This window comes from Lithobates pipiens, unplaced genomic scaffold (assembly GCF_037356315.1).
Source record: "Lithobates pipiens isolate NorthernLeopardFrog02 unplaced genomic scaffold, aLitPip1_a1.2 Scaffold_30, whole genome shotgun sequence".
Taxonomy (NCBI): domain Eukaryota; kingdom Metazoa; phylum Chordata; class Amphibia; order Anura; family Ranidae; genus Lithobates; species Lithobates pipiens.
This window is the reverse complement of record NW_027507791.1, coordinates 5358589-5372703: the sequence shown is the minus strand read 5'-3', so window position 1 is coordinate 5372703 and position 14115 is coordinate 5358589. Positions and strand designations below refer to the sequence as shown.

Below are 14115 nucleotides of genomic sequence, written 5' to 3'. Positions count from 1 at the left end.
AAAAAAACCTGCCTTTACACCTCCTTTAGGCTGAGTTCACACTTACGCAAATTGGATTCGGTTTTCTCCACATCCAATTCGCATCGTAGGAAATTGTGACTGGCTCTCTATGGAGCTGGTTCACACATCTCGGCAGTGGCTCCGGTTCACCAATTGTGTCTTTTTGGTCCATTTCAGGTCAGAATTCAGACCAAATTTCGGGGCCGAAATCGGACATGAAACAGTCAATGCATGTTCTAGTGTGAACTCAGTCTTAAGCTCATGCCTCATTATCTTGTCCTCCAAAAAGGACAGACAGCAATAATTCTTCAGCTGAATGAAGAAAGGTCAGAACCTCTGTAAGGTTTTCGATCACTGTCCATGCATTCCTGCTCCAATGAAACCCACAACCCTCTCATTTCACAGCTGTAATGAGGATGCCACACACAGCAATAAGATGTGACAGATTCTAATCCTCCTTCAACTGCAGCAGATAATAAAATACTTAGCATATTAAAAGTGGAGCTCCACCCCAAAGAGTTAATGCCACCTTAAGGCATCCATCTCTCCTCCTCTCCTACAAATGGCACTTTTTTTTGTGGGGGGAGCGTTTTCTAAAACATGGAGCACCTATGTTGTGAATTAACCAGTGGGGAGGCTTGAGTATAGCAAGAATAAAACAATCCACATCTGTTCTGTGCAGTAAACTATGGATTGTTTTTATTCTTGCTATACTCAAGCCTCCCCATTGTTTATTTCACAACATAGGAACTCCATGCTTAAGATAGTCAACTGTTCTCATTTAGCCCCAGAGTTTGTGAGCTGCCTGAATGTGGTTTGAATTATATACTAAGTGATCCTTTTTCCTTTGCGACAGGTTTTGACCTACTTACGCTTGGAACGCCTAGGGGATCCGAGTGGAAATTCTCCTCTCCCCCTTTCTGCCTGCAGGACTATTCACGACTCTACACAAGCGCAGTGGGCACCAGGATGTGAAGCCGCAATCTATCATAGCCGGGTGCCCACAGTTGAAATGCTGGATGCGGAGAGAAGCCCGTAGGAAGGGGAAGCTCGCACATCGCTGTATCATGGGACAGACGGGTGTGTGCGTTTATTAAAAGTCAGCACCTACAGTTTTTGTAGCTGCTGACCTTTAACCAAAAAATATGACTGGAACTCTGCTTTATTACTTGCCTGTAAAGTATTTTTGATGCACTGCTGCCTCTCAAGGTTTGCTGATGTTTCCGAAAATTCCACAATTGATTACTTGGCTTGGTGACCTTCCCTCTGGTTTTCGTCTTGGCTTCCCTCTCAGACTCATAGTCCTCTCCGTCATCATCATCTTCATCTTCCTCAGCAAAGTCTGATTCAGACTCTGAAGTTTCTTCAGATAGATTGTTTTTCCTTTGACATGCTCTAGGATTTGACCGCTTGGTTGCAACTTTTTTTTTTGTAAAGTGCTTCTTATTGTTCTCCTGCTCTTTGGCTTGTCTTTGAGATTTCTGTAAATTAGTATTTTGTCTTTTCTGTGGGCCAAGTGTAGAAAGCAATATTTTATTTTTTAACTTCAGAGTTTCAGAAAAATCCTTTCTAGAAACCGTTTCTACTTCAGACTCTTCAAAATCTGAATTGCTTTGAGATTTTCTAGAAGGAACTGCTACTTTGTCACGAGGCTTCATCCATGCCTCATTATCTTGTGAGCTTTCTTCCTCAAGGTCACCCAAAGGTTGAGTAAAGCGAGAGGTTTGTTTATGATCTTGCTTGGAATTGAGATGTCTGCGTTTCCCCCTCACACTATTCAACCGACTAGACACTTCTTCAGAATGGGAGGATGCCTCTACAGGATTCCTTTCTCGCGTGGGTTTGGAAAGGGTTGACTTCTTCAGACTGTTCGGCACTTGCCTGCGGACCCATGTTTCTGCTTCTTCTTCAGAGTCCTGAGATTCTGTAGATAAATAACTTTGTGCTTTTGAGGAATAAGAGGACAACCTTTTCCTATTCTGGGAAGTTTCAACAGGTTCTGCCATCTGCTTCTTTGACTTATGTAGAATGGCTTCATTCTTTTTCCTTACAGCCCATTTGCTGGTGTTTTCACATAAAATAGCTATCTTCTCCACATCTGCAGATTTCTCAGAATCAGTTATTGGCTGCTCGGTCTCTGATGTCCTTGTTCCACTTGTGTCAGAAAGATCAGAATATACCATCTTCTGAAGGTGCGGTGGGCTCTTAGACCCAGTAAGGCTTCCTTCTTCAGAAGCTTCTGTTATATTAGCCAATAACACTGGAGAACCAGATTGTGGTCTTGTTCTTGGAAAGCGATCAAAAAAGGTTTCCTTCTGCACTTCTTTCACATGGTCCTTACGCAAACTATTTTTATGTTTCAACCTTTTGGAGGCTCGCACACAATTTTGAAGTCCTGTATGGTGGACAGTTTGTTGCATACTTGTTTTAAAACTCTTTGGCTTTATTTGTAAAGCTTTTTTAGACTTATTCAATTTTTTTATAGTGGAAGGTGGGTAATCATCGGAGGCCTCACTTTCATCCTCACCGATTATGGCAATATCACTAGGGGATCTACTTTCAGCTTTACTGCTTTCTGTCAAAGTGCTAGCCTCAAGATCTATGTCTTGTGGAAAACTGGAAGTTGCTTTGTTATTCCTAGTTTTCTTCTCTTTTGATTTTTTATATCCAAATTCTTTCTTCCCTAAGGAAACATTGGAGGGACTACTGGAACAGCTCAAGCCATGACGCTGAACATGATGTTGCAAACACCCCTTTTTCATCTGTTGTCTGGTGTTTAAGGGGGAGAGCATTACGCTCATGGGTTTCAGAGGACAACTCTTGACATTTCGTTGTCTATTTTTCAAAGTTTGACTTTTAGAGTTGGTGTTCTTGACCCGTAGTTCTAATTATAAAGAAGTGACAAAATGGCTTTAGTAAAACAGTAGACTATCAGAAAAGGGAATTTAAAGCGATTATAAAAGAAAAAAAATAGGGCTCAGATAAGTAAAGGGGAGGGGGGAGGAGCCAACAACGTGCCTTAACATTTTTTTACCTTAATGCAAGGAATGCATTAGGGTAAAAAACGTTTAGGCTTTAGAACCACTTTAAGACAAAAACACCAGGTCTCAGCATGCCCATTTAGATTTCTTACTGGTCGCTATTAACCGGTGACGTGGTACCTACCCCACTTTTCTTCCAATAGAGAGTCGAAAAGAACAGGAATGGGCAGCCTATACCTTGTGTGAAACATGTGCATGCAGCAGGAGATGCACTATTATTGCCCCAGTGTCAGATTTGATTGGGCCCTCAGGTAGAATTTAACCCACTTCAGCCCTGGAGGGTTTTGCTCAACTTGCTGACCAGGCCATTTTTTGCGATACGCACTGCGTTACTTTAACTAAAAATTGTGCGGTCATGCGATGCTGTACCCAAATACAATTTATGTCCTTTTCCCACAAATAGAGCTTTCTTTTGGTGGTATTTGATCCTCTGCAGTTTTTATTTATTGCGCTATAAACAAAAAAAAACGACAATATTGAGAAAAAAAAAAAAAAAAACAATATTTTTTACTTCCTGCTATAAAACATATCCAATAAAAAAAAAAAAAAAAATCTAATTTCTTCATCAATTTAGGCCAATATTCTTCTACATATTTTTGGTAAAAAAAATCCCAATAAGTGTACATTGATTGGTTTGCACAAAAGTTATAGCGTCTACAAACTATGGAATATTTTTATGGAATTTTTATTGATTTTATTTTTATTTTTTTACTAGTAATGGCGGCAATCAGCAACTGGGACTGCAATATTGTGGCAGATAAATCAGACACTAAGTGCTAAAAATATGCACGGTCACTGTAGTAATGGCACCGGCAGGGAAGGGGTAAAATCAGGGGCAATCAAAGGGTTAAATGTGTTCCTGGGGAGGGCTTTCTAACTGTGTGGGGGGTCCTTGTACTGTTTAGCAGCAACACAAGATCTCTGTCTTCTCTTGTCACAGAACAGAGATCTGCCTGGTTTACATAGGCAAACCCCTGTTCTGTCTGCCTCGGGAACAAACGGCAGATCCTGGTGGACATCGGGTCTGTTGGACCAGTAGATTGGCTCCTGCTGAATCTAATCACAGCAGGAGTGGGTTGCCGGTGGCACGGGCAGGCCCCAGACCCGGAAGGAAAAAATCACATACAGGTATGCGGTTTCATGCTAAAGGGCCACCCTGTCACAGTATATGTACATGGGGAGGTCCTTAAGGGGTTAAAAGAAATGTAAACTCTCTCGTCATGCATGGTCTTCAGGACTGAAAATTCAAGTTAGACTTACCGGTAACTTGTTTTCCAGGAGTCTTTCAGGACAGCACCTGAGAGAGAGTGGCTCCTCCCTCTTGCCAACAGCAAACACCTCTTCCACCGAACTTTAAAAGGAGGCTCCTTCCCACATGTTGTCCGTAGTAGTAGAGACCCTCCGGCCCAAAGCTGGAACACATAATCACAATATGGTTAGTTCACAGCATACAAAAACAATAGGGCAGGTTGTTGCGGTCCTGAAAGACTCTTGGAAAACAAGTTACCGGTAAGTCTAACTTGAATTTTCCCTTAACGTCTTTCATGACAGCACCTGATAGGATAAAAGAGAATTACTCCCTAGGGAGAGACCACGGCCTGCAGGACCTTTCTGCCAAAAGTCTGATCACCTGCTGACAGAAGAGCCAGTCTGTAATGACGGACAACCGTAACTTGACCACGCAGCCTCCTTACAAATTTGATGTGGGGTGGCACCATCTTTTACAGCCCATGTAGTGGCTTGAGCCCTTGTAGAGTGAGCTCTAATTCCCAGTGGGAGAGATAGACCCATCTGAGAGTAGGCTACCAAAATAGCTGATTTAAGTCATCTGTCAATTGACTTCTTTAAATGCTTGGTGACCTTTTTTGTTTCCAGAAAAAAAGAACAAATAAAAGTCTGAGGACCTGAAATCTTTCGTTACCTCCAAGTAATGCAATAAGGTTCCTCTCACATCTAGGTTGTGAAACTGACTTTTTCTCCTGAAGGGTTTGAGCAGAAGGTTAGGAGGAGGATGATATCCTATCTGGATAAATGGACAAAAAAGGTTCCTTAACTGAAAGCACGCGCAGTTCTCTGATTCTTCTTGTAGATGTGATTGCAACTAGAAATACCGTTTTGAAAGTCAAATTTTTTATAGAGACTGTTGTGGTTCAAACGGTTCCTTTGAGAGGGCTTGCAGAACCACTGAAAGATCCCATTTGGGAAAATGCTTAGCCAGAGCTGGTCTGGATCTGGTAAGTGCCTTGAAAAAAATCTTGTAACCAAAGTTTCTGAAGAAATTGAGCTCTCAAGAAAACCCCTAATGCGGCCACTTGCACTTTAAGAGTGCTAACTGCAAGACCCTTGTCTGCACCCTTTTGTAACAATTCTAATATTGAGACAATGTCTTTCACATCTCTATTTTCTGAATGACACCAAGAAACGTAGACCTTCCACACTTTGGCATAAATAGCTCTAGTTACCTTCTTACTACTGGAAAGTAACTTGGTTACTAAAGGTTCTGAAAAGCCTTTGTTCCTTAGCATCTGCTCTTCAGATACCAGGCAGTGAGACTTAACCTGGCTACATCCGGGTGGTGCACTGGGCCTTGTAGAAGTAAATCCTGTATGAGAGGAAGCTGCTAAAATGGTTTGACTGCCATTTGCAGAATGGTGGAAAACCAAGCTCTCTTTGGCCAGAATGGAGCTCTTTCTGTATTTTCCTCAATACCAGTGGAATCAGCTGGAATGGGGGAAAGGCATACCCCAGGTGAAAATTCAAAGTGTGCGCCAAAGCGTCTATTCCACGAGAACCGTTGTCTCTGAAGGGAAAAGAATTGCGGGAGCTATGCGTTTTGCCTTGATGCAAACAGGTCCACTTGTGCATGGCCCCAGGTCCTGGTGATCAATGCAAAGACCTCTGTATTCAGACTCCACTCTACCTCCTGAACCTTCTGCCTGCTCAAAAAATCTGCCACTTCATTTAATGTGCCTTTGAGATGGACTGCAGATAAGGACAGTAATGGTTTTCCACCCACTCCAGAATTTTTTCTGACAGCAACTGAAGAGTTTTGCTTCTCGTGCCTCCCTGCTTGTTTAGGTAGGCTGTGGTAGTGGCATTGTCTGATAGAATCTGGATGTGGCAACCTGGGAGGTTTGGAGAGAAGGCAGTCAACACCCAGGCGGCTGCTTTTAACTCTCTACAATTTGAGGATTTTTCTGCTCCCCCATCCTCACATAATGGTGTCTGTCGTCACAATTTTTCCGATTGGGAAGGACCAAAGTAGACCTTTTTGCAACACTGACTGATTTTTCCACCACCAAAGTGTTCGTTTGACTCTGATGCCCCATACACACTATAAGATTTTCTGCTGAGTTTTCAGGTTTACCAAAACCATGTAGTGCAAGGGCCTACCCGATTGTATACAAATTGAAACGCCTAAGGTTTGACCTCATATTATATGGTTTAGGTAAATCTGAAGGAAAAACTCAGCAGAAAAACTGATAGTGTGTATGGGGCTTTATGGGGATCTTTACCATTGTAGCTAGAATCTCTGTCCTGTGCTTCCATACTTTTAGAAGGAACTTCTGGAGTGGCCCGAAATGTAGTCTTGCCCATTTGATGGCTGGCATAGTGGAGATTAAAGTTTCCAAGGCTGACATAACCTTTCTGACCAACATCTGCCGATTTGATTGTAGTACAATTACTACATTTTGGACATTGAATTTTTTTCTCTTTCGGGAGAAAAATGCTTTGTTCCACTGAATTTATTTGGTACCCCAGAAATTGTACTTGCTGAGCCGGATTGAAGTTTGATTTCTGAATGTTCACTATCCAACCCAGGGATTCCAAACGACCGTGGGCTTTGCCCAGATCTTCTCGCAAATTTTCCCTGGACGGGGCAAAGAACAGGAGATCATCCACATACGGGAATACCGCAATCCCCTGAAGGAGAAGAAGCGCGAGGGTTTCCACCATAACCTTTGTAAAGATTTGCAGAGCCAATGAAAGGCCGAAAGGAAGGGCCCTGAATTGCAGATGTACCACCTCCTTCCCCATATTGACCGCCAACCTCAGAAATGTATGGGACGGAGGTACTATAGGAATATGTAGGTAAACATCTCTCAAGTCGATCAATGCCATAATGTTTACATTGATTGGCTCTAATTATGTTATGTAGCAGTGTGCCTCATATAAAGTCCCAAATCTCTCTTCTTATTCCAAATTATCAGGGATAGAGGTAAATCGTAGCTATTGCCTCATATAAAGTCCAAACCCCATTTCCTCTTTTTCAGATCAATGCCATAAAGCATTCCTTGGTCAGCATATTCCTGACCGTAATGATCGACTCCATACAAGACTTCTTGTATAGGACTGATTTGTTCAATGATTACAGAAAAAAGAAACTGCGCTACGAAAATAAATTGCACCGAGGTGCAAAGGTATTAAATACAAAAATATCTCCTATGAAGATCTATGGGAAGCTGCAACTCTGCTGTATAACATAATCTACAGTAAGGGCAAACGGAAATGTGAAAAATTGCGCTAAACCCGTAACACAAAATATTAAAATCCTGTGAATAATTCCCCAATAATTGTATCATCAATACAGGAATAAAGAAAAATAAAAAGTGATTAAACACAAAATTTTGCATGTAGTAAAAGCATACGTGAAAGAGTCCTCACAGGTTAATAATCAATACCAATAATAACAAGTCCTTGTGTTAATTCAAACACCAACACCCATGCAGAGATATGAATTCAACATTGCAAGAAATTGATATTAGATTGCAAATTATACAAAGGCCATCCGTGAATATAATCTTCATAAATATGTGCTGTGTCCAATCTACCACCAAGAGTGATAAAGTTTGCTTCTTACCAAAGATCTATGACCCCCCCGTTACAGAAAGCTTGTAATGCCAATAAATCTTCTCCCGAGTCACCATATGATCCCTTTAATGCACAGCCTTCAAGCTGTAGGTAAAAACACCCAACACTCTCCGGTCCATCTTTCCTGAGCCCAGAAGCTCATTGGCATGAAAAATAAGAGCTCCAATAGTATAAAACCCGCAATTTATTAAATATAAAACAAAGCAATTGCACTTACAAACAGTAGAAATTCAAGAGCCTTAAAGTGGTTGTAAACACTTACAACCAACTTTGACCTACAGGTAAGCCTAGATTAAGGCTTACCTGTAGGTCCAAGAAATATCTCCTAAACCTATACGGTTTAGGAGATATTTACCCGAAGACAGCCACCGATGTCTGCAGCGCATGCGCCGTAGACAGTGGCGTGCAGGCGCACTGGGCAGGCCGCAGTGATATGCCGCAAGTGGGAGTGACATCATCGCTGCTCCAGCGAATCACAGCGCAGAGATTTAGAGGAGGGCGAGAGAGAGACCCCACAGTAAAAATAGGGCAGTATCACATCTGCCTCTTACCTGGGCCATGCTGGTGCCTGTCCCACTTGCTGCCTCCATAGATTCTATCAAGGAGCACTGTGTGTGAGCGCGAGGCTAGACGCCGGTTCCGGGACTCCAATAGTGCCGCTGCACCAGACCGGCAAATTTGCACCAGCCCAGTTCCTCCCTTGAAACTTCCGGAGGGAATGACGCCGCGAGCCTGCTCAGTGGACGCCCCCTCTTCCGGATACCTCACTTCATGCCATTCCCAAGATGACGGAGGCGCTTTAGAGAGGGCAAGTGAAGAAAAATTTTTTAAATAATGTCCACCTGCCCTCACCCCCGCTCAGGAGTGGCCCCCGTAGGAGTCGCGGCTGAAGAGGGAGAAGGAGCCCATCCAGCAGAACTCTCTGGAATGGGAGGAACAAGCTCTCTGAGGTAAAAAAAAAAAAAAAGAAGAAGAAAAAACAATGGAGCATGGAAGCCTGAACTCTCAGGACAGTTCCCAAGAGTTCCCCATCAAGTGTTCCCTTCCAGAGGAAACACAAAAACTGACAATGTGGAAAGGAGCCTCCTTTAAAAGTTCAGTGGAAGAGGCGTTTCCCGTTGGCAAGTGGGAAGAGCCACTCTCAGGTGCTGTCCTGAAAGACATTAAGGGAAAACTATAATTTCTAAATGTAAATTTTAGCTATGTAAATGGATACTACTGCATGTGAAAACCTAATATTTGCAGGCAGCAGGTGAAGAGCTCCATGTAAGAGCAGCGGATTTCTGTAGGCAAACTCATAGCTGATGCTTTGAAATAACTGATAAGGAAGATCATCATATTACACAGACTGTGGATTAAAGCCATAGATGGATTGCTCTCGGTCAGTTAAGCAGGGACTGGCTGAGACTCAATCTATATCGACTTGGGTACAACCAGCATGTTGGATTTTTAGCATGAGCTTATTGCCAGTGGCCACGTGCGCCTCCCTACCCACAAGGGGAATACAATAGTTCAGTGGGCAGGATTCCCCCATCAGCTCGGACTGTGTTGGTGGGGCAATAGAGCTAAAATATCATAATCTATGGTCTTTAAATTCAACCCCCACACAACCAGCAGATACAGGACCATTCTTTTTTGTTTTTCCCATAATTCCACTTAAAATTGAGCATTCAATAACGTGCTAATAAGAGCGGTCACTGTTTACAGGTAGCTGCACACCCAATGGTTACATGCATTTAGGGATAGCTGTCCAAGCCTGGATGCCTCTTTCTGTTTTCAGGGTCACTCATCTGTTCCAAGTTGCATGTACCTGCTGAGTGCGGGTGGTGACATGCCATTAGCAAACAGCAGACTGAGCGGTACAGACTGAGCGGCCATCACTGGTCGCATACACCTGTCATCCCAGCTGCAAGAAGCCACTAATTTTTGCAGGTAATCACTCAAGTGAAGGAAGCCTCAAAAATAAAAAGCAAGCATCTTGCAGTGTACAGTGAAATTCTTCTAACATTCAGTTGTCCTACTTCCACATGACATGCAAATTCTCTGGATATTGCAGGATACTCCCCTCCACTTTTATGATGGTAATCCCCAGTGTTGCTTTACAGATAACAAAAAATACAAGGATTTACACATGCCCTGGCTAGGAATATGCAAGCATTTACCTTCTTTATTCAGCATTTTTGTTTTAGAAGACGACCACTTTGATGAACTTCCCTTTCCATTGCTGCTCCCTGCAAACGGGCCACATACACGTTGCTTAAAAATGAGCAAAAAGCAAAATAAGAAAGAAGCGATGTTGCCACGGTTAAAAGTTTTAAAAGTTGTCTTGCATGTCTCTAGGTGGAGCAATACCCCCCCCCCCCCCCCTCCAAAGACTTGGTGAATTGGCTTTGGCAGGTCCTTAAGGGTAAGATTCACTTAGATTGGTCTAGGTAAACCATATAGAGTGCCTTACCTGTCAGGAGCCTTGCACCACCGGGGGTTCAACCTTTTCTGCAGCCGATTCGGTCCCATGCTGAGTTTTCAGCAATGGCTTCTGTGTGTAGGCCTGTGCAGAAAAGGCAGCCAACAACGGAAGCCCCATAGTAACTCTATGGTTGACGTCACTTCCCAGCTGTTGGCTGTCTCCTGCACAGGCCGGGGAACGGACCGGAGCGGCTTCAGAAAAAGTATGTAGCAATTTTAGCTTTCCAGGCTAGATAGGTTAGCCTAAAAAAAAAAAAAAAAAACACACACAAATGTTTTTTAGATTATAAAACTATATTGTATATACATACACACACAGACAATACAATAACATTTTGCAAACAGGCAATTTTTCTCTCCTACACCAATGTACACTGATGAGGCTGCACTGATAGAAGGTTCTGAGTGGCAGCACTAATGAGCAGTGATAGGCGGCATTGTTGGGGCTGCACCGATAATCAGTGCCCTGATTATCAGTGTAGATGTCCCTTTCACACAAGCCAGTTACCGGCTCTCCTCATGCTGTCCAAGTAAGGAGAGGAATGCCGATAACTGACTTGCGTTTATGTTGTGCTTGGTCACAGCCGATTCCGTGGTAAAGGGCCGCTCTGATCGGCCCTTTACCCCAATCTGTGACCAGCTCTTTACCAAGGACACCGTGATCACAGAGCACGCCGCAGTGGGCACGATCACAGTAGGACGTTGCATGAACTGACCGACTGCGCTGCAGCTGTCATTTGGCTATAGCACAGTTGGCAAGTGGTTAAAGTGATTGTAAAGTCTAAACATATTTTACCTTAATGCATTCCTTGTATTTTTGTACCCCAAAAAAAAAAGGATCCTGCTACTTTAAAGCATGTTATGTGACACAGTGCTTGTCTTGTGTCATTTGGCCCCCTTTAACACCTAAAAACCTGGCTGATCCTGCCAGTTTCTCCCCACCCCTCTGTAAACTGGCCGCGGTGTATCATGGCTGCTGAGACCAGACTGCTATCTGCTCTCCTCTCGACTCCTGTATCCTCCTCCCTCCCTGCTGTCTGTGAGCTGTCCCTTCCCCCCTCCTGCTGCTCTCATAACACTAACCTCTATACACTATCAGCACTGCCTCCTAATCCAGCGTCCCCCTCTGTGAATGATTTCTAAATATAAATGCTATAAATACCTAATTTAAGAGCCGAGATTGCGATCACATGAGCAGCCAGCTCTCCTTCTCCCCTCCAGACTGACATCAGCAGGGAAATCTCAGCTGCTGCCACAACTGAGATATCCATCTTTTCAGGAGAGAGTCGTATTTACGATAATGGTGATCTCTGCGGCAGATTTGCCGCAAGATCACCATTATTGGTGGTGGGAAAAGCCCACTCCCCCCCCCCCCCCCCCCGCCGCTTACCGGAGCCGTCAGCAGCGGCGGAGGCGATCGGGTCCTCTCTGTGCCTGGGTATGGAGACGAGTGAGGCTAAAATGGCCCCCATCCGTCTCCAAACCATAGCAGGGCAGAAAGCAACATCAAAACTTCTGCCCATAGCTCTTAAAGGCACATTTTTTCCAAGTCATTTTTTCAGATGACTTTTTTATTTTTTTTAATTTTTTTTTGCATTTTAGTCCAAATATGAGATCTGAGGACTTGTCATGCTTTTTTTATATTACTAGGGATGTTTACATTGCTTGTAATAGGAATAAAAGTGACAAATTATTATTGTATTTTTTTAGTGCCCTGTCCCGACGAGCATGCGCACAGATGCGAACACATACATGAGTAGCGCCCGCATATAAAAACTCTGGTCAAACCACACATGAGGTATCGCCGCAATCGTTAGAGCGAGAGCAATAATTCCAATCCCTAATCTAATCCCTAAACTTCCTCTGTAACTCAAAATATGCAACCTGTAGAATTTTTTAAACATCGCCTATGGAGATTTTTTTGGGGAAAAGTTTGACGCCATTCCACAAGCGGGTGCAATTTTGAAGCGTGACATGTTGGGTATTAATTTACTTGGCGTAACATTAGCTTTCACAATATTAAAAAAAAATAAAAATAAAAAAAAATGGGCTAACTTTACTATTGTCTTATTTATTTATTTTTATAAAAAAAAAAAAAGAAAAGTGTGCTTGTAAGACTTCTGTGCAAATAAGGTGTGACAAAAAATATTGCAATGACCTCCATTTTATGTTAGTGCTAGGGTGTTGGAAAAAAAACAATATATAATGTTTGGGGTTTCTACGTAATTTTCTAGCAAAAAAAACTGTTTTAAACTCGTAAAACACCAAAATCTCAAAACGAGACTAGTCTTTAAGAGGTTGAAAACAAAAAAATAAATTTAAAAAATTGCCTTTACAATCCCTTTAAAGGTCTGGATTTACATACACTTTAAAAAAAAGGCATTTGTTCAAATCGCCTTGTATGTGCAATGTGTTAAAGTTTAATATTTTTATGTAGTTACATGTAAATAGGCATGTTCCATACCTGGCTGATCTCCCTCTCCTCCCCCCCACCACCACTACTACTACAGTGATGCTGTCTTCAGGATGCCAAATGGATGGCCTCCTACAAAGTAACCCCTAGGGGTCACTTGCTCGACATGGGTGCCATTCAGAGAACGCCTTGCATTATACTCATTCAATACAAGACGTTCTGGGATTGGATGTAGGCGGAGTTCGTAACGTCACCTCCCCACCGCATTCAATTGTTGAAAGAATTCTCTAAAATGCTGAGAAAGCTCCACATGGTTACTATGCAGCAGAGAACATGATCTGGAAGACAGCAAAGATACTCCTTTCATATGGATCCCACGGTTATTGATCATTTGTACTTACACTGGTCCAATGTAACCAAGCAAAAAAAACAAAAAACAAACATACATAAGTGACATGAGCTTTGAAGGGCAGCTTAAGATAACCGCTAAAGTGAGCCATCCAATTTTTAATAAATGCCCCGACTCCCGATAATTAACATGCAACTATGTGGACCTTCTCTCTTTATTTGAACTGTATATTTGACCAGGCACAGCTTCTGAGCAGTCGTTCATACACCATAATGTGGACGCTTGCCCCGATGTTTCTAGTGCCAGCAGTGTCTTCACTTGTATATTAAAATAGAGATAACCAGTACACAGCTATAAAACGGAGTATCAGATACTCCTCCGGGATTGATTCTGGCCTGGTGCTCCCAGCTTGTCTCTGGTTTAAGGCAGGATTGTTACCCAAGTAACGAATGCCTTTTTGGTAGGAATGGGGCTGCATTTGTCTAGTCAGGCTCTGGAAGGCCAAGTTGTTCCCATTGATGTGCCCCTGGGGTGCCAAAAAAAAAAAAAAAACACTATGGGTTTGGGACCACACAGTTTTCACTGGCACTCAGTCATGTCACTTTTTCTTTTCTTGCATGCATCTTTTTGGCAAACCTTTCGACCAGCTCAGAGAAAGGTTTATACTGCCTAAAAGCCCCCTTTGTGTACAGCACATGGCACTTTTTATTTATGTGTACACCATTTATCCCAGGCACTAGCACTACACGTGTGGCTTGTATTTTTTATGCACAGAGACTTAGGGTGCAGGTTATCAGGGCATGTCAGGGGAAGACACAACTGGTAAATAAGCACTGAACACGTCACCATTTTTCTAGGTAAATATATTTCTAAAAGGTGCAATTAACATGAAATTTCCCCCGCAATCCATACAGTTCGTGTGTAAAAAAAAATTGAAGGACACAGGGAAAAAGTATTGCACACTAACTGAAATG

The 14115-nt window shown here is 42.8% G+C and overlaps 1 protein-coding gene across 2 annotated transcripts in view; it reads right to left on the bottom strand.

Annotated features, from left to right (window-relative positions):
- MIS18BP1 (MIS18 binding protein 1) overlaps window positions 1-14115 on the bottom strand; it is a 49724-nt gene that overhangs the window by 28600 nt on the left and 7009 nt on the right. For both annotated transcript variants that reach the window (XM_077463551.1, XM_077463552.1), the window contains exons 3-4: window positions 10076-10169; window positions 1174-2884 (exon numbers count right to left, since the gene is read on the bottom strand). In XM_077463551.1, coding sequence (XP_077319677.1) covers window positions 1174-2884; window positions 10076-10169 — 1805 coding nt within the window. The remainder of the gene's footprint in view (window positions 1-1173; window positions 2885-10075; window positions 10170-14115) is intronic.